We start from the raw sequence: 21,099 nt of genomic DNA, 5'->3' as shown, positions 1-21,099 counted from the left end.
CTCAGGAAGAAAGTAGCCTGGTTTTGCGCTGTCCTCTGAAATACAGAAGGCGATACTGGTTTTCAAAAGGCCAGTGCTTTGCCAACATAAGAGTCAAAAAGACTCCAAGACTGCAGACCAGGATGCTTGTAAATACACAAAAAACTGAGTATAGCCCAGACACGCACCTGAACCAACATAACGGTGATTACTCAGCAGAAACCAAACAAAAACAGAGACATTGACCCACACAAGAGTAAATAACTGAACATCAGGAAGGTTGTCAGGCTAAGGCCGGATCAATACAATGGCCAGAAAGGAGATATTCCATTTGTTCACAGATGCTGCCTATAAAAAAATTCCTTAACAATTCCTGAACTCCACTGAGAGATCGCAGGAGTCTCAAAGGACCACTGGGCCTTTGTACGTGAGGGTCTGGCAATCCCACCTGCCTAATGCATCCCGAGGTAACGTGCGCAGGTGTGGGCCAGGTGTGGAGTGACAGGAGCAGGGGCACACACCTTGTCTCCGCAGCTGGTGCTCCCGCTGGCTCCCACGGGCCTCTGTGCTGGTCAGGGCTGCACACAATTGCTGTAGCTTCTCTTGGTTCTGGAGGTGTGTCATGCGGAGCTGAGCACGCAGAGCCTGAACCTCAGAGAGCAGGCTGTGCCTGTCTGGCAGACATAGGTGTTCCTGGACCTTCTGCAGGTCTCCCTGGAGGACGGGGAAGGACAATGAGGTGTGAGTGTTGGAAGGCGAGCACCCAAGCTTGGAGGGGGAAGTCAGGCGTGGTCCACTCTGCATAGCTACGCCCTTTCAAACCCAAGCCCTGGTGCTGTAGGACCAAGGTGGACGACCACACAGGTGTAACAGGAGCACAGTAGCCCAGGACCTCACCTCCAAGCCCCTTTCCTGACAGCTTTGGCCCGGGCAGTGCTGTATCAGCACCGCCACTTCAAGTCTAGACTTCTCATCTGTGGGCAGTGGCACAGACAGGACTCCTCGTGTCCTGCACCATGCTAACGTCCCCTGGCCCATGAGCAGTGTGCTTGGCCATGCAGGCAAGCCCAGACAGCCTGTTCCTTTTGCCAGCCAGGTCCAGGGGAGAAAGACTCAGGGACGAATTCACCAAGCACACCAGTGCTTACTGTTGCAGGACACTTGCTCACTGTGAACCATGAGATTGTGCCATTTCCTAGAAAAACCTGCTTCTAGATGCAGTGTAGCCCAGCCCCAGCACACACTTTCTCTTGAATACTGTAATCAGGATTAAATAAAATCAACCACAGGTCAAGAGGTGGAGTGAGTGACCAGCTGACAGGAAAAGATCAAGAAAAAAAAACAACAGCAGGTAAGAGGGGGTCATGAGGATGGCGAGAGGGACACAGGAAGAAGAAGGGACAGATGTTGAGTAGGCGGAGGAGAAAGTTCAGTCAGGTGCTTTCCCTGCCTCTCAGAGCTTAGCAGGATTTCACCCCAGCATCTGGCTGGCTCCAGAGTCTTTATTGATAAAATTGAACAATTGAGATTTTGCTAAAACAGCACTTAACAAGTGACAGCATGATATTCCACATATAGTGTCCTTGGTCAGGGGGCACAACGTTCCAAAGTTTAGAAAAACATGTAAACCAAAACTTTCCTAAAAGACACATCCCTTACACCTTCCAGAAGGTGGTAAATCAAAGCCTAGATTGAACTGTTGCTCACCCGCTCTTGAATAACCTTCTCCAGCCTCTTGAACAGGGCATTATAATCTCCTAGGCCTAAGCCGTAAGGTCTAGACTGCAGCCCGGCATTCTCCTGCTCCCTGGCAAACACTTCTTGTATGGCCCGCAAAAGCTCCTCACTCCATGTAAGGTGTGTTTCCAAAGATTCCTGTGGACGAGAAACCAGAGACTCAGTGAGGGACTGGGGTGCAGGCTCTGTGGCAGAGGCCTGCCTAGAACGTACAAGGCACCTGCTTTAAACTCTCACCCTCACCTGCACACGCACGCTTTCACCCACACAGTCTGTGTTTTATCCGTGCCTATTTTGTCTATATCATATTTTTCATTTTGGGTGCCAGCTGCTAAAATGGTGCACCTTCTCGCAACATTCTGGCCAAAACTCCAAATAAGAACTTTGAAAACCCCTATCAACTACTCAGAAATCATTTGCAATTATACTAGACAGTAATCTTAAAACTTAACCATCACTTTACAGGATCCCATAAAAACAACAACGCCCCCAAATGACAGCAGGAAGTAATTCTAGAAGATGACATCCCCCGACAAAGTTTGTCTTCAGAGTTGGGGACACCATGGAAACTATGTAGGCCCAGAGATTTAAAAAAAAAAAAAAAAGGAAAAACTGAATGGGATAATAGATAATTTGGTGTGAACTTATTCACACTAATAATAATAATAGTGGGCAATAGAGTGAATATTTGTGACCTATTACTTATGGACAATTTACATTGGTATAATTTTTTGTATATTGATACAAGTTCAAATTATATTTGTTATTTCTGTTTACAATATTTGTACACCTATTCAAAGTTATTTTGTCAGATTGTATGCATGCATGTTTCTATCTCTGTTTAAGGCATTTTGTATACTGATACAATTTTAGGATATATTTATCATATTGCATTATATATTTCTACCTCTGATCAAGATATTTATACACTGTTTACATATTGAGGTCATTTTCCTCATTCACTGCACAATTGTTTACAAATTATTTAATATTCTGATATGTAGTCTTAGTCTTTAAGTTATACAGGTATTAAGTATTATAGGTCTATAGTTATTCATGTTTGTTATACATACAGTCAAATTAATTAGGTTCTTTAAATGCATGGAGATTGTATTCTGCCTAGATAGGTAATCTTCAACCACTTCAAGGATCTGTAAAACATGGCATTTAAATAACTTAGGATTCTGTTGAGACATCCTGACACACCAATCTATTCCCAAGAGATTGTTGAGCACTGAAGACATTTCACTTGGAGTTTGTTTTCTTCTTGGCACAATTGGCCTTTGGGCAAGGAACTGCCCATACCTTGACCACTGACAAAGTGTATGGTGTCCAGACTGAATAAGAAGGACACAAAAAAAGACTGTCAAATGAAGCTCTTCCTTCTGTAGGTTGCCTTGGTCGCCGTACTTGATCACAGCTACAGAAGAAAAGCTAGTATAATGGGCAACCCTCTTTCCTCCCCTTCCTGTTGCTGCACCTGCTGGGCCCTGGTCTGGGAAGGCCAGAGCTATCTGGACCTGCTCTGCTAGGTGTTTTGTGCTTCCTGGGACTCCAGCCAGGAAAAGGCATGCTGACACAGCGACATGCCCACATTATAACAGGTCCTAGGCCTGTAAGTAGCTCTGCTGCTGCACTTGGCTCCTTCTCACTGACTGAATCAACAATTTCCTACCTTCTCTCTTCTGTCGGCTGTCACCTCCAAAAGGGCCTGCCTGTCCCTTGGAAGGCCATCCAGCGGTTCACCCTTGTTCAGCAAATTGGGGAGGTCCTGGTTCTCTGATAAGGCCAGTATCTGGTGGCTCTCATCAAATACCATCTGCAGCAAAGCCTACAGCAGAAAAAACACATCAGGAAGGGGGACAGAGCAGCACAAACCTACCATCCACACAGTGAACTACCAACACCTCAATTCATTAACTGAAAATTAAAAAAATTATTTTATTGTTAGGTTGCTTAAATACTAAAAACCTCTCTTCAATGGTTTGTACCATAGGAAATTTGGAAAGACACAAAGAAATAAAACATAGATCAGTTATTCCAATTCCCGTGTGTGTGTGTGTGTGTGTGTGTGTGTGTGTGTGTGTGCGCGCGCATATGTGTCCTATACATATGCATATAGAGACCAGTGTGTTCCTCAATCACTCCTCACTTTATTTTTCAAAACGAAATCTCTCCCTTAACCCGGAGCCCGCTTCAGGAACCTCAGCTACATCACTGGCCAGTGAACCCCAGGGACCTCCTGTCGCTGACTGCCCCCTGCCCGGGTACAAGGGGCCCTGCCCTGGTTTATGTGTTAGGATCACCCTCAGACCCTCACGCCACTGTGGAATTTCTGAATACTCTCCTCAGTTCCTTGGTTTCCATTCTGAAAGCGATAAAGTTTTACCTTAATATAATTTCAGAGTTCTTAATTAAGAACATTAAAATTGTTCTATCTACTGGTGGGGTTAGAGAGATGGCTCAGCAGTTAAGAGTGCTAACCAGTCTACTAGAAGACACAAGTTCCGTTCCCAGGACCCACATGGCACCTCACAACCAGCTGCAACTTTAACTCCAGGGGATCTGACAACCTCTTTTGGCCTCCGTGGACAAGAGGCACACAAACGGTATACAAACAACTCGCAGGCAATTCACAACCATCTACAATACGATACGATGCCCTCTTCCGGCGTGCAAAACATCCACACACAAAAAAGTTTCATTAGGTAAGATGGCCTCAACCCACAATCTCAGCACTGGACAGACTGGGTTAGAGGTCAGGCTGGGCTACACAATGAGACTGTTACAAAAAAAAAATATTGTTTTGGGATACTTCTATTATTTTATTAAGACACCATACTGGCATGATACCATTTACTTATCTAGCCTTGTTGACAAGAATGTCTTTGGCACAAATGGCAGCAAGTAGCCTTTCTCTCTCTGAAGAAAACAGTACTCTGCCCCAGAACACACACACAAGGACAAGCTAGTTCTGAGACCCTCAAGTAAGATGCTTCAAGGTCCCTACCTAGGGGGACACCACCACCTGCGGGACTGGCAAAGGACCACAGAAGATGGCCTTCAGGTGGGACTCCCATGACGGTGGTGGCTCAGGATGAGTGTGCCCACCAACGGGCTAAGGCTGAGCGCCTGGATAGCTGTAGGCGCAGGCTAGAGAAGAAGGAAGGGCCAGGCCTTTCATCTCGCTGTGGGCTGACAATGCTCTTGGACTGTAGCTCTTGGCTCTTACCTTCATGTGCTTTGCGTGGATTTCCTTTTCCTTCATTGCTCCTGGGGAGTGGACAAATCTTCCAGAGAGAGGAAGGGCATCAGCAGCTGCAAGACTGGTGGTGGGAGTCTCGGATCCTCCTGAGCCCAAAGTCAGCATCAGAGCACTGCTCGGGCCATTGCCTAGGAGCACACAGGGTCAGGAGCCGAAGCCACAACATCCATTTCCAACTATAGTCACAGCCACTCACGCCACATCGAACACTGGTGTGCAGCAGGCAAAGGCGGTAAACAAACTCATAAAACACAAACAGGAGGAAGAAGAGGAAGGAAGGGAATACTACTTTGCATGTTTGATGTGTTGTCTGTGACTCAAACATATAGCTCAGAGTTATCTCAGCTCCTTACATGGGTGTGTACCTGGTAACCCTCGCTGACAACTGCATCCCAGAAAAGACTGAGGAGCAACCAACCGGACTATACCTAAGGTCTAGGTACTTCACACCCAGCACAGGGATGAAGAATACAGCAGCCAGGGCACCAAGCCTAGCGGAGGTGGGAGCAGTTGGATGAACTGCAGCATCTGGTCTAGAAAGGTAAATGTGTCTGACTTGACATGAGGTGGGGCAGGAACAGCACTGGACACAATCCAGAACTTATGGCACCAGTCAGGGGCTTTACAAGCTCTTGGGAGCATGTAAGCTGGATCTTCAGGCCTCCAGCCTACAATAGGAACACGCTGGCCAATGAGGTACAGTGAGGTCTGGTGCCCAGGGAGAGAATTCTCCCACCAGTGCCCAGCCTATAGGGACGCAACGGATCTCCACTTTAAGGAAAGTCACTCTACGGTCTCAGACAAGAAGGGAAATATTAACACCAAAATATACTGGGAAGGAAAGCACAACAACAAAAGGAAATCTTAATATGTACAGAGAAAGCCCAGATACTTTCTTAAGCATGAGGTAGGAAAACCAGGGTGGACAGCCAAGAACTCACCGCCTTTACATGCTAACACTCACAGAGATGAACACAGGCACACCGACCTCCAAGGCTGACAAGAGGAGCGAAGCAAGGGGAATTCGTGCTATGCTTAAATGCTATATTATTTATTTTTGTTTTGTTTGAGATGGATCTCTCACTCACCGAGATGTGCCTGCCTCTGCCTCCCAAGTACTAGGATTAAAGGCATGTGCCACCAGGCCTGGCTAGATGCTATTTTAAATAGCAAATGTGGTTTGAAGATACATCAAATACTAAAGCACAGATGTCCCCAGGGAATGCTGAACCCAAGCTGGGGGCTGGAAAGAAAGTCAACTAAGGAATGCAACACAGACCCCTCAACTGCTGAAGCCATATGCTCCAACTGAGTAAATGGAAACTAAATTTTAAAAGTTTCTTGCATTAGCATTTTACAAATATTAAATTGCTAATGAACAACATTTCATTATGATCTATCTCATTGTTTAAAATTCTTGAAAGAGATAATAATGATTTGAAACACCCTACATTACTGACTTGGAAAAAGAAAAGCAATTAAATTGAGAATTTAGATGATCAAATTTTGGCCCAACATCTTTAATAAAACTGAACCCACAAGAACCTGGAGAGAAGGGATCAAGGACAGTAGATCAGGAATACAGAACATTTACACGTCGCCAAGACTCTTTCTGATTTTTTTTTATGCAAAAGAGGACCTGGCAGACACAACTGTGGCCCATGGGGTTTGAACTGACCCCACTAACACCCTGATGTGATGACGCCATAGCCCATGCTCAACCTCAAGAACAAGCCAGACCCCGTGAACAATTCCCACTTCTGCACAAGCCAGACCCTGTAAACAATTCCCACTTCTGCACAAGCCAGACCCCGTGAACAATTCCCACTTCTGCACAAGCCAGACCCCGTGAACAATTCCCACTTCTGCACAAGCCAGACCCTGTGAACAATTCCCACTTCTGCACAAGCCAGACCCCATGAACAATTCCCACTTTGCACAAGCCAGACCCTGTGAACAATTCCCACTTCTGCACAAGCCAGACCCCGTGAACAATTCCCACTTCTGCACAAGCCAGACCCCGTGAACAATTCCCACTTTGCACAAGCCAGACCCTGTGAACAATTCCACTTCTGCACAAGCCAGACCCCGTGAACAATTCCCACTTCTGCACAAGCCAGACCCTATGAATAATTCCCACTTCTGCACAAGCCAGACCCTGTGAACAATCCCCACTTCTGCGCTTTGCAAATGTTGGTGTTTAAAGCCCAGAGAGGGGGCTGGAGAGATGGCTCAGAGGTTAAGAGCATTGCCTGCTCTTCCAAAGGTCCTGAGTTCAATTCCCAGCAACCACATGGTGGCTCACAACCATCTGTAATGGGGTCTGGTGTCCTCTTCTGGCCTGCACAGACAGAACACTGTATAATAATATAATATAATAATAATAAGTAAATAAATATTTTAAACAAAAAAAAAAAATAAAGCCCAGAGAGGGACAAAAGGATTGCTCCACATGCAGACTGGGGAGGCACGAAAGGCTAAGACCTGACTTGCTCTTTTTCTCATGTCTATCTGTGAAGGACACTACAGGGACAATTGGCACAATCTGCTTAGGATCCAAGGACACGATGAAGTGCAGGTGCTATGCACTGTGCTGAGACCCCGACTTCAAAAAACACAATGACATTCTTAGGAGACAAACAGCAGCATGCTGGCAACGTATACTCAGGGCACAAGTAGGTGACAGAGCTTGGACAACAAGGAGGACATGGCAGAATCTTTAGACTCTTCCGAATCCTAAAAACATGCACGCACATGCATAAACACACACACAAACACATCATTAAAAAAAATCAGAAAGACTGACTCACTTTTCCCACTCCCATCACTTCTTCTTGCTAACTCATGAAGGGATGTTAATAATTCTTGAGAATCAAAAGATGTTACAATAAAGTCTTCGACATCCTTCTCCTATTCAGACAGGCAGATTTGTAGATGGTCACACAACAGTAAACAACAGACGAAAAATCATTAAGGTCAGAACATATCAGCTTCCCACAGAGAACCCAGCTCGAAACACTCAGAACACGCAGATATGATGGAGATGCTGGAACCACGTGCTGCCCACAACCCCGTCAGCACGAGGGGTGTTTTTAAGGGGTGGAGAAATGGCTCCGCGAGTAAAGGCACTTGTAGCCTAAGTGCGAGGCATGGGACCCACGTGGTAAAATGAAAAACGTTTCCCACAAGATGTTCTCTGGCTTCCATGTGCCGCACACAAATACACAATAAATAAAATGTAATTTAAAAAAAAAAGACACTATTAAAAATAACCTTTATAAGTAGCCACTAGCAAATACCTCAGATACTTAAAATATGAGCATAAACGACAGCATACGGATCTTAGGTAACATGTATTCCCCAAAGAATTTTCATATAAAAGTATCTCAAAATAGAAAAATATAATCAAACTAAAAAAACTAGCAAATTGAAGTGTTCTTAAATGGAATCAGCATCACATGCATACCAATGCAGTAAGCGCATGGACCTACAGATGAACCTAGGGCTGTGGCTATGGCTTAGCCAGTGCTGTGTGTGCATCTCCACCCCAGTACCCACATGGAAACCCAGGTGGGGTGGCGCGGATCTAGAAGCCCTGCACTTGGAAGGTGGAGACAGGATTCCTGTGGCTGGCTGGCTGAGCCCAGCCCAAACAGGAAGCTCTGGCAGAGAGAGGGACACCGTCTCATGATAAGGTAGAAAGCAACTGAGGAGGAAGCCGTGACATTGCCCTCTGGCCTCCATGTGTCCGCACACACACAAAAAATCTAAACCATTTCAGACAACGAGTCCTTTGGTGAATCACACAAGAATTACAACTGTGCTACTCAGAATCAACATGTGTGTAGACACACCACGTGTATTTCTGAGGATGACAATCAACCTTCATGTTTCAGGTATGACTAACACGGTCTAAATGCCCCTAAATCAGTCACATGTAGGACTGATTTCTTCTGGAAAACCAGGCTCCTCAGCACCTAGGAGGCACCTACAGTCAAATGAGCCAATAATAGCCTGGCTGTGATGTATCCCTACGAAAACCATGACCACCCACAAATGCTGCAGCAGGGAGTGCGGGGAGACACATACCGCAGCTGGCCTCTCCACATGGCGGTTCTCAGCCGAAGGAGCCAGCACCCACAGCGGGGCCTGTCTTGCTGCTGACCTGCCCGGGTAACAAAGCAGCCCTGACGCATCGGCCAGCAGCAGTGAGTCCGTCCAGCCTTGGGAGGAGTTGTCTACACTGTGCAGGCTCACTGTGTCTGTGTGGGGTGTCAGGGGGAGGCTGTGCTGGGGCTCGAGGCTTGAGTCCTTCCGGAGGACCTCAGGGGAGCTCCAGGAAGACAGGTCCAGGGCCCTTACTGGGTCCTTGTGGGGCTTAGCCTCCTCAGTGTGGAGGGGGTCAGTGTGCACACTGATTTGAGAGGAAAGAGGTCCGCCTTGTAGTATTAATGTTTCTTGAGGGGGAAAACTTGGCATTTCACTTTGGGTCAACAAATCATGACTTTGAATGACATCGATGAGATCCCACGTCATTTTAGCAATATTAAATCCATCAACTGGAGGGGCCACACTGTCTTCTTCATCGTTATGACAATTATTACTGGAACCATTTTCTGATAGGTTTGGCTGTGGTAATTTAGGATTTTCCGTGCTGGTGTCCCTAGAGGCCATGGAATGCACCAGGTGGTTCAGTTTCTCCTGAAGTTGTTTCACCTGGGCTATGAGAGTCGCACTGCCCAGCTGACTAGCTTCCGGCTGCTTTTCCTTAGCCTGCGAGTGAAGAGAACACGCCAAGTGAAGCAGCTGAGTTACGGTACACCCCGCCATGATCTCTCTAGAGTTACGGTACACCCCGCCATTATCTCTCTAGAGTTACGGTACACCCCGCCATTACCTCTCTAGAGTTACGGTACACCCGCCATTACCTCTCTAGAGTTACAGTACACCCCGCCATTATGTCTCTAGAGTTATGATACCTCACCCCCTACCATTATCTCTCTAGAATTTCTCAACTATTTTCAGACAGTAAACACCTATGAGTAGGATCCATGAGGAAGCCTCCAAACACTAAGATGTCAAGTTTATTTAATGCCATGAAGAAAGACTATTAAAACTTAAAAGTTTTATGTTTTTGTGTTTGTTGGTTTGTTTGTTTTTGCCTAAATAACAAGCATCATAACACCACAACCAAGGACAGTGTTGATTTATTAAGACTCGAGGTCTTGGTTTGTTCTTTCTTTTTCTTTTGTTTTCAGGAAAAAAGGAACTAGAAGGTTCTATATCCAAACACCGGAAAACAAAAAATGTAATTGCTGTAATGAATGTGGAGTTTCCTTATCAGCACGTAGCTGGCACTGTTTGTGATGCCACAGAGCTGGGCACAGGGAGAGGCTGCTGTAGCAAGCTGGCAAGAGTTTTTGCATAGAATGTGTTCCCCGAGTGTTCAAAGGACTCTTGAGATGGATAGAAACATCTCTCAGAATCACAGCCCACCCAGGTCCTGCTCTTAGCCTGGGTCCAGCCAAGTGTGGTGTCCTAAGTCTTTCATGTTCTATGCAGGAGTGTTGCAAGCGTTCTGGGTTTCCACCACGTACACAATGCTCACGTCAGAGGGGCCATCATGGTCTTTGCTGTGTCCTGTGTCGTTTGGGGCCTACAGATGGCTAAGGAACCATGGCCTGTTTTGTAAGCATCCACGAGTAGGCCACAGGCACGTACACACCAGGATGAACTTGCGCTAACAGAGGCACTGGTGGCGTGACACACCCTACACGTCCAGGACAGGGAGCAGCCCCTCGGCCTGAGGGCCAACCCAAGGCCTCCTCATTAAATCATGACCCGGCAACAATCCAAAGTTCCCCAAGGGGCCCTTCTTTCCTAAAGTAAAAATCGACCTTTCATAGAGTAAAAGATGTGGGGGGAGCATAAGGCTCAAAACCAATCTCAAGACTTTCAAAGTTGGAAAGACACCGGCAGGGACAATGGAAAGGTAAAAATCTCAAGGATGGAGAGTGGGGGAATTTGGTCTTCACATGAACAAAACATCTACTCGCATTACAGGAAACGTATCTTTAAATAAAGCTGAACGCGGAGAATTAATAACAGTCTATGGGATACTCTCACCCCTGGCTAAAACAACCCTCTGTCGTGATGCACACCCCTGTGCTGAGTCTCACCCAGCAGACCTTATCCCAGGCAGCATTTACCAACTCCTCCAACCAGCCCACGCACCTGCACCCCTTCCAGAGCCTCGCTGTCATCCTCCAGGCTCAAAGGCTTTGCATTCTTCACTAAAAGCAACTCTGTCTCCAACCACCTCTGACAGACTGCGAGCACCGACATCACACTTTCCGCCTTGTGGAGACTGGTATCCTTTAGTGTCACGAGGACCTCGGCAGGCTGTAGATTATCCTGAACCAGAAGAAACAGAGAGAGCCTCTAAACCTGGAGCTGGGTTAGTCAGGGACTCAGGTGCAGCCTGGCTTCCCATCAGACACCTGAGCACTCACGCCGCATAGCAACGAGCAGAGACACCAAAGGGAAGGGGCTTCAGCGGCCGCTCACTACCCACCAGTGTGGCGGGCACAACATCAGGCTGAGGACTTAGCAAGGAGCCACAGAGCAGAGCAGTTGGGAAAGGAGCAGCTAATCCCAAAAGTTTGACTCAAAGTCAAACTGGAACTATTTTTTTTTTTTTTTTTGAGATAGGGTTTCTTTGTGTAACAGTCCTGGCTGTCCTGGAACTCCCTCAGTAGACCAGGCTGACCTCGAACTCACAGAGATGTCTGCCTCTGCCTTCCGAGTGCTGGGACTAAAGGTGTGCGCCACCATTTAATAAAATAACATTTAAAAGGCACCTTGGGTAGGACCTTCTGTTCCAAAGTGAAATGAGCTTAAAATGGTTTCCATGGGCTAGGATTATTGACAACAAACCATTTGGCTGGAGACACAACAAAACCCCATGAAATTAATGCTGAGACATCTATGTCACTACACATGGTACCCGAACTTTAAAAGAACTGGTTTAAGAAGCTGGTGTGACCCCAGTAGGATTCACTGGAATTGATGGCCCAAGTGACCCAAACTCCAGGCTCTCATCTCTGCCGTTAGAAGCCACTAATGACAGCAGGAGCCCAATGTCCAGACTAAAAAGAAGTCACTAAAATTGAGAAGACAGAAGCCTTGGAGGATGACGATGACAACCCAGCATCCCGCCTGGCCCCAGGGCACCCCCCACCTCCAACTCCAAAACAGAAAGCTCCCTACTGTCACCCCCAACGATAAAGGCCTACCTGTGGAGGCGAGCTGTGGGGCACCAAGGCCAGCCCCGTGCTGACACTGTCCTGCTCCAACTGACCGTCATGTTTCGCCTGTGTATCCGCACAAGGGGATGAGCAGCCAACAGATGCTACCTGAGTCTGCTGCCGGTCCAGCTCCACCTGGCAACTCAGGAAGCGCTGGTGCAGCACTTGCAGCTGGTGGCTGAGGCGAGCGCACTGCATTCGCAGCTGCTGGAGCTCAGGAGGCTCCTCAGGGGTGGCCAAGGTCTGCTGTTCCAGAGCATGACAGAAGTGTGTCAAAGCCAAGAGGATGGTCTCCAGCTCAAGGGAATGAGTTACTTTCCACTTCTTGATGGTGTCAATCTCCAAATCTCTCTGCACAATCACTGCTTCCTTTGCCTTCAAGATAGCTTCAAATTCTTGGATCCGGGAGGCCATGCCTTCAACCTCAGCCTCTTTGAGGGCCACACAATGTTCTAGTTCAGCCAAGCGTCTTGCAGCAACCTCCTCGGCATCTTGTAGACGCTGCTGCAGTGCCTCCAGGACTTGGCTGTGTCCATGTGCCTGGTCTGCCAGAAGCTGGCCAAAGACCTCCTTGGCAGCCTGTGCAGCTTCCAGCTCGTTCCGTAGGTCCTTTTCACGCCGGTCTTCTGCGTGGAGGCAGGACAGCTCGTCGTGGAGACTGTTAGCCTGGTGATCACTGAGTTCATGCACCTTGGGCCCCATAAGGGTCAGCTCACTCTGCAGCTTCTCGATGACTTCGTGGAGCTGCTCAATTTCTTCTGCTTTATTCTTCTGTAATTGTTCTTGGTCTTCCCGCAGAGTTTCGATGATGGCTTTCAGCTCCTCAATCTCGGAGTTCCTACTGGGGACAACCTGAAGAGGAAGCACATGAATGAATTAGCACGAGCTTCTCCTTCCCAGTACATAGTGCTGTAATTAAAAAACGGCGCATGAGAGAAAGACACCATGCAACAGAGTTCACGTGGAGGGGTTTTTATTAGGGGAAAGGGAACGTAAGAAGGGGGAAGAAGCGGGGTAAGAAGGACCTGTGGGGACAGGAGCAGAAGAGAAAGGATAGGCAGAGGGAGAGAAGGAGGGACAGAGACACAGGCAAAGAAGGAGAGAGAAAGATAAAGGAACAGACAGAGGGAGACACGGGGGGGGGAGGGGTTGGGCAGGGCCCTTTTAAAAGGGAATGTAGCAAATGTGCACAAGGTCTTCTTAGTGGCTACAGTTGAGGATGTAGCTTGCCAGAATCTCAAGGGCAGGCCAGTACGGATAGATGTCTGAATACTAACACGCAGAAGCAGAGAAGCACAGAGAAAGGAATAAGCCAATACTATCCTCAGATGGATTTGTAAATCCAAACACACTATGCCCACTCTTCGGGTACAGAGAAAGGATGCCCACAAATCTCAACATAGCACATGTTCCCTACCCCAAAGCTCTGGGTTTAAACTCAAACTCTAGTTTCTCTTCAGCCTTATATTCTTCTGTGCCTACTCATGGGGCTGACACACCGCCAGTTACACTCATGAGACTCCTTACTCTGTAACCCCTAACTCACTTGTCTGATTTTCCCCAAGCAGCATTTAGACTTTAGGTGTCTGTCATGCTAACATCTGAAATGAGAACACAGGCCAGAGGGTTTGCAAGCAGAACTGAATGAACCACACCTGCTGTCTCTGCAGCCGTCTGGGGAACACTGCATACAAAGCGGCCAGCTATAGCACTGTCTGTCTCTGCAGCCGTCTGAGCGAACACTGCACATACGGCAGCCAGCTCTAGCCCTGTCTGTCTCTCCAGCCGTCTGGGGAACACTGCACACCCGGCGGCCAGCTCTAGCCCTGTCTGTCTCTCCAGCCGTCTGGGGAACACTGCACACCCGGCGGCCAGCTCTAGCCCTGTCTGTCTCTCCAGCCGTCTGGGGAACACTGCACACACAGCAGCTGGCTATAGCACTGTCTGTCTCTCTGGGTGAACACTGCACACGTGGCAGCCAGCTCTAGCCCTGTCTGTCTCTGCAGCCGTCTGGGGAACACCGCACGCACGGCGGCCGGCTATAGCACTGTCTGTCTCTCTGGGCGAACACTGCACACACGGCAGCCAGCTCTAGCCCTGTCTGTCCCTCCAGTAACCTGAGTGAACAACCCCCCCACATTGTTGCTCACAAAGATCTGTAGTGATACCTGGCGCCCTCTCCTGGCTTGCAGGGATACAGGCAGGCAGAACACTATACATAATGAATAAACAATTCTTTAAAAAATTGAATTATCAAAAATTTTCCCCAAATTAGCAAAGTATGGTGGTATATATTTTTAGGCAAGAGATCACTGAGTTCAAGGCCAGATGGCGCTTAAAAAACAAACAAAATCAAAACTGCACAAATAAAATGAACTTCAGGCCTGGCGGTGGTGGCGCAAGCCTTTAATCCCAGCACTCGAGAGGCAGAGGCACGTGGATCTCTGTGAGTTCGAGGCCAGCCTGGTCTACAAGAGCTAGTTCCAGGACAGACTCCAAAGCTATAGAGAAACCCTGTCTCGAAAAACCAAAATAAATAATTAAATAAATAAATGAACTTCAATTGCCTTTATTATTAAGGCAATCAAAGAAGAAATCGCATCATGTTAACCACTTTCAGAAGAAAATGGGGAAGTGGGAAAACATCCTCCTCATTTTTTTTTAAGATTATTTTATTCATGTGCATGTGTCTACGCCACATGTGGGTGAGAACCCAGAGGCCAGAAGGCGCCACCAGATCCACTTGAGATGAAGTCACAGGCAGTTGTGAACCAACCGACACGTGCTCCACATCTTTGTCAGGCCTGAGCACAAACCCACTTACCAGTGTCTTACAGTATCATTCACAGTGGCATAAATACTCCCCACCACCATCTCTACATTGGCCAATCACGGTGGCACAAACACTGTCTCCCAGCGTTCTGCAACATTCACCACAGTCACAGAAGCACTACCCGCCACTGTCTCTACACTGCCTGCCCATTCACAGCAGCGCAAACCCCCACCTGAGCCTGTTACAGTTCACTGATACCAGGGTCCTTGGAAGACAAACAACATGTATCAAAGCTCTCCCCACTGCTCAAGTTGGGCTTCCTCTCTGTGTGGTTTCTGCCAGGGAGCAGCTCTTTTGCTTCTGCAGCCAAGGTGGTTTTTCTCCCATGTAAAGGAGGAAGACGGCATAATGGTTTTAGGTTTGTTGGGTCTTGGTTTTTTGCTTTGTTTTTTAAACTCACCAGTGGAAAGGGTGTGTCTATAAGGCCCAAATGATGCTTTATCTCTCCCCCTAATTATACCAGGGGTGGAGGAGCCTTCCCCTAAATGCCAGCGCATCAGGACTTGAGCAAACCATTAGTGATGAAAGCACCTGGGACCTGGGGCAGGGCCACTGGCTCTCCACTCTGAATCCTAAGAAGGTTGCTCCAAGCAGCACACAGAGCAGAAGCCTCCGCTCTCTACTACACGGGTCCCTCTTCTACTTTGGAGGGAGGCCTGTAGGTACTTTGTGGTGGCCTCGGCATTTACACAACCAACACACACTTATTCTGCAGACAGATCAGAGTTTACCTTTAAGGCCACCTTCTCCTCCTTAGGTCCTTGGAGGCTGTCAACAGCAACATTGTTCTGTTTATCTAATTTTAAGTCCAGATGTAGTATTTCTTCATTTTTACTTACTAAGTCATCTTTGTCGTTTTATTTTATTTTATGACGCAGGGCGGTGTAGCCCTGGCTGGCCTGGAACTTCCTTACTAAACCAGTATGGCTCTGAACTCAAGAGATCTGCCAGCCTCCTGGGTGCTGGAATTAAAGGCATATGCCACCACACCCAGCTACTAAGTCATCTTTGATCATTTCTTGCTGTTCTTTTAAGTCCAAACTCTTTCATCTAAGTGAAGAAGTGTTGAAAATTATCTAATATTATAGCTGATTGAATATTTATTAAAGCAACTTTAGAAGATCTCAAAGAGCAGGTATTATCCTAGAATGACATACATCCCCAAAAGTTACAAAGTATATCCTTTGGTTACAACCTGTTTTTGGATGGTCATCTTTCAGGCAGAAGTGCTCAGGGCCATGAGGGGACATGGGGCTGCAGTTAGGCAGTCACAGACAGCTCATGTTACTTACCTCATTCTCATCCTGCAGGAGTGCTCTCTCTGTCACCTCTGGCTGGGTCTCAGGACCCCTAGGAGGGCTGTCCTGAGAAGGCACAGGAAACCCAGCTTCGACCGCCCTACACTGTGGTACAGGGGGTAGCAGCAAGTCACTCACGTGCTCTTGCTTTAGCACCTCTTTATCCTATTTTGGGGGAGGGGGAAGAATAGATATTTATTTTAGGCAAACAAGGAATTGAGGACCTGTCTAGGCTTACTACAGGGCCCCCAAAATATAAGTCCCGTTTTAGTCTCATGCCACATGCCCAAGAGACCCAACACTTCTTTCCCTACGAGCTGATCTACACAGTGTCTGACCCGTCCACAGTTCACCACCCCCAGGTTGGTGCTTTGCCCCAACTAGGATGCACAGGACTTTACTTTGAATTCTTCCATGTGTCTTTTCTGTCTCTCCAGTTCTTCCTGGAGCTGGGCCATTTGTCTTTGTATGTTGACATTTGTCTCCTCGAGACGTTTAATTTCTTCTTCTTGGATTAACAACTGTTGTTCTGCAAAATCTTTCTTTATGACCAATTCATTAAATCCATCTAATTTTTCTCTCAATTTTTCTTGTAACAATTCAACCTAAACACAAAAGCAAATGTAGAAGGAACGTAACAGAGTTAAAAAAATCTTGCAAATAAACCAGTTTATAACAAACCAACTAAGGTATGATCTGTTGTTTCAAATCTCGGTGTACTATGCAACCTACAGGCAGATCAGCACAGGTGTTTAAGGAGAAAAAAGAAGCACACGCTAAGCAGAATATAACCTCAAATGCATTAGTAAAATAAAACTTATTTTGACAGAAAAGAACAGAATACTACAGGGACTGGAGAGATGGCTCAACAGTTAAGAGCATTAGCAGTTTCCAGAGATCCTGAGTTCAATTCCCAGCAACCACCTGGTGGCTCACAGCCATCTATAATAGGATCTGATGCCCTCTTCTGGAATGCAGGCATATATGCAGACACAGCACCTTACACATAAACTAAAAAAAAAAAAAATCCAAAAAGAATGGCATGCCGCTTTAGCAGTTAAAATAAAAAGAGAGCAACAACATGAAAGGAACTAGGGGAAGAAGAGTGATGAACCAGTCCTAAGAGGTGACACACAGGGCAGGCTCCAGGACAGGTGCCAAAAATATGGAGAAACCCTGTTTTGAAAAACAAAAACAACAAAAAGAGGTGACACATAATTTCAGTTCTAAAATGCTAGACCAGGAGCCTACACCTTCAAGCCACATCCCTTACACAGCCTACAGCTCTCTCTGGAAGTCAAAAAGTCATCAGTGCTGTGCCCTGGCAGCTCTGTTTATAAACCTGCTCCATGCTTTCTGTCATTCACACATCATGTTGAACAACATCAGGTGATGTGAAATTCATGCCACCCCTCCAAAGCTGTAAAGAACCTAGTGTTTCCTTTGTCCAAGAGCTCTCGAGATTCTTCAGGGAGGCTGCTCACGGGGAGAGACTCATCTGCCCACCTCATCCCTCTCGGGAAGGCTCCCCACCTGCTTATTCTCACTCTTTTGTTTGTTTTAGTTTTTCAGATGTTTTTATGTATGTGTATGTATGTGTCTATGTATGTTTTGTCCACATGTATGTAAGCACACACAGTTGTGCCAGTGTCGGAAGAGGGTGTTGGATCCTCTGGAACTAGAGTTACAGATGGTTATGAGCCACCATGTACAAGTGCTCTTAGCCACTGAGGCATCTTTCCAACTCCTTGTTCTCACTCTCAAAGGGGGACTGGAGAGATGGCTCATAGGTTAAGAGCACTTGCTGCTCTTCCAGAGGACCCAGGCTCAATTCCCAGCAACCACATGGCAGTTCACAACTGTCTGGAACTCCAGTTCCAGGAGATCCGATGCCCTCACATAGACATATGTGCACACAAAACACCAATGCATGAAAGAAAGAAAGAAAGAAAGAAAGAAAGAAAGAAAGAAAGAAAGAAAGGAAGGAAGGAAGGAAGGAAGGAAGGAAGGAAGGAAGGAAGGAAGGACGGACGGAAGGAAGGAAGGAAGAGAAAGAGGGTTGTAAAAAAATAATAGGAAGAAAGAAAGGCCAGGTAGTGGTGGTGCACGCCTTTAACCTCAGCACTTGGGAGGCAGAGGGATCTCTGTGAATTTGAAGCAAGCTTTCTACACAGTAAGTTCCAGAACAGCCAGGGCTATGTCTTAAAAAAGAAAAAAAGAAAAAGAAAAGAAAGAAGAAAGAAAAGAGAAGGAAGGAAAGAAAGAGAATTTTAAATTTATCTATGTGTATGGCTGTTTCGCCTGCATATGTCTGCCTGTGCACCACATGCGTGCAGCATGCGCAGAGGCAGAAGGACACCAGATTCCTGGAGCTGTGATGAATGGTCAGCCATCATATGGATGCTGGGATCAGAAGCCGAGTCCTCTGGAGAAGCAGCCAGTGGTCCCTACTGCTGAACCATTTTTTCCAGCCCCTTATTCTCACTCTTACTGAAGGTCCTCTCCAGGTTTTAAGGGAAGCTTCTCTTCCCGTTTGAGGTCCCATCATGCTTCCTTTCACATATTATCTCCACATATTTCTGTCGAAGGCTCTCGATCCCACCTGGAGACCCAATCGCAGCCTAGAAGCCTGCTCAATCTAACAAACCTCATCCCTACAGGGAACTGCGTGTTACACGTCCGCCTCTTTTCTGAACCAACCGTTGCAGTCCTTGTTTGATATTTAATGTACAACAGTGTGGGAAAGCATGAGGAGGAAGTGGTACCGAGGGCTGCCCAGCTTGTCTGCGTCCCTTCAATACAAGGCTGGAAAGCAGGACTCTCACTCAACGAGATCTGGCTCTTACTCCTCACAACTTCATTCTTTCCCTTAAAATAAGTTTACTTTTTAAAACAGCACAAGCAAATCAGCTACAGCTACCTCAGTCAAGGGGTTGCAGACCTCCACAGCACGAAACGAAAGCACAAAGAGTAAGCAACAGGGCGGTGCGCACAGCCCCAAACCGCCATGCAGGGTGAGGGAAAGCTGTGCTAGGAAGCTGCAAGCCATCAGCTGACAGAAGGACGAAAGCAAAGGAGACGCCGTCATCCTACCTCCTCATCTAGCTGTGCACACTGTTGTTTCCACATCCATGGAAGGCAAAATGTAAAGAGAAACAACACTTTAAAATGTCGCAGTAATTAAGTCACCCACAGACACTGGACACCACATGCTGACCTACCTGGCGGTCACGGGACCCAGGAGGCCGTGGCCGGGCTGCCTGGCGGAGCTGTTCCTCCAGCTTCTCGATTTCCTGCTGGAACTCTTCACGCTCGTGCTCACGCTCAGCAGCCTGCTCCTGAACAAGAAGTCACATGTGAGGACCAAAGCCAAGGAATGAGGCTCCAACCACACATTAAGCGTGTCTGCCGACCCCATAACATCCCCTTCACCACGGTCAACTTTCAAAATGGAGCTAAGAAGTCATCTAACGCTAAATTGCAAAGGAGATCTCCAAAAGAGTCATGGTATTTTGAAACTGCTGGGCAGGAAGACAGTTTTAGTCTCTGTAGAAACAGACTGATGCAAGAATGCAGCTGGACTGCTAGAAATTTCTCCCAAGACCATAGGAAGGAATATGGGACAAGAAGATGCCAGGATAACTCAGAATCATCTTCCAAAATGCAGACAGGACGCCAAGTACCCACTCCAGTCAAGGCGACAAGGCCACTGAGATGAGTACCACACACCAGTCTGCAACGTGATGGCACAGAAGCTATCCGTGCTCTCGGCTGGTTAAGTGATGTAAACAAACAAGCAAACAAAACTTCTTACATCCATGAACTGACGCTGGCTACGTAAATGCTTGTCTAGGGCAGCCAGCTGCTGCTTCAGGGTGGTCACTTCCTCAGTCAGCTGGGCACAGCCCCGGTGCTGCACAAGCTGGTCCTCCAACTCAGACTCCAAGACCCGCATCTGAGAGAGTAGGGTGGCACGGTCCTTCTCAGACTGCTTCCTGGCCTCCCACTGGTCCCTGGTCAGAGATTCCACTTCCTTCTGCAGGGCTAAGGATGCCAAGAAAACAGACATGGAGTCCTAGCTCAGCGCATGGACTTACCCAACTGGGGCTTGTGGTGACTGTCAGTGCCGGACCTCGACAGACTGCTCATAGGAACCGGAACTGGAATGGCAGCGACAACTTAGAACAGTCACCACATTCGGCTGCCCTGAGATTCAAGCATGGTCCCCATGACAAAAGCCAAGCCTCACCCCTCTCCAAAACCTCCCCCTCTGCAGAGTCATGACAAGGGAGCTGAGCCAGCCTGTCTCCTCCTGTCAGACTTCAAGCCCACACCCTAACATACCCACAACTCTGTAAGATGTCCTCAGAAAAAAACAAATTACTTCCAAAAACAAAAATCATCTTTTAAATTAAAAATGGCAAAACTTTATAGAAGCCTAACATGAGTCTGTCCTGAAGTCAGAGGGGGTGCACCTTTAATCCCGGCACTTGTGAGGCACAGGCAGGTGAAGCCCTATAAGTTCAAGGCCAGCCTGGTCTACACACAGAATTCCAGGACAGGCAGGGCTGTTAGTACTCAGGCATCTGTACTGGCCTGCCCTTGGGATCCTAACATGCTATGCCCTCAGCTGCAGCCACTAAGAGCACCTCCTGTGCACATTCACTGCGTTCCCTTTTA

The 21,099-nt window shown here is 47.3% G+C and overlaps 1 protein-coding gene across 8 annotated transcripts in view; it reads right to left on the bottom strand.

Annotated features, from left to right (window-relative positions):
• Positions 1-21,099, bottom strand: part of Pcnt (pericentrin) — an 86,283-nt gene that overhangs the window by 19,637 nt on the left and 45,547 nt on the right. For 6 of the 8 annotated variants that reach the window (XM_075979904.1, XM_075979910.1, XM_075979902.1 and 3 more), the window contains 13 exons: positions 20,234-20,463; positions 19,641-19,757; positions 19,513-19,533; positions 16,821-17,024; positions 16,414-16,584; positions 12,277-13,140; positions 11,216-11,395; positions 9,071-9,754; positions 7,792-7,891; positions 4,949-5,109; positions 3,392-3,547; positions 1,687-1,854; positions 501-693 (listed from right to left, as the gene is read on the bottom strand). In XM_075979904.1, coding sequence (XP_075836019.1) covers positions 501-693; positions 1,687-1,854; positions 3,392-3,547; positions 4,949-5,109; positions 7,792-7,891; positions 9,071-9,754; positions 11,216-11,395; positions 12,277-13,140; positions 16,414-16,584; positions 16,821-17,024; positions 19,513-19,533; positions 19,641-19,757; positions 20,234-20,463 — 3,249 coding nt within the window. The remainder of the gene's footprint in view (positions 1-500; positions 694-1,686; positions 1,855-3,391; positions 3,548-4,948; positions 5,110-7,791; positions 7,892-9,070; positions 9,755-11,215; positions 11,396-12,276; positions 13,141-16,413; positions 16,585-16,820; positions 17,025-19,512; positions 19,534-19,640; positions 19,758-20,233; positions 20,464-21,099) is intronic. The other 2 variants (XM_075979907.1, XM_075979906.1) reach the window with 1 other exon arrangement.

The sequence above is a fragment of the Microtus pennsylvanicus genome, chromosome 7 (assembly GCF_037038515.1).
Source record: "Microtus pennsylvanicus isolate mMicPen1 chromosome 7, mMicPen1.hap1, whole genome shotgun sequence".
NCBI lineage: Eukaryota > Metazoa > Chordata > Mammalia > Rodentia > Cricetidae > Microtus > Microtus pennsylvanicus.
Note: the sequence above shows the minus strand (reverse complement) of the source record. Positions and strands in the feature narration are given on the sequence as shown.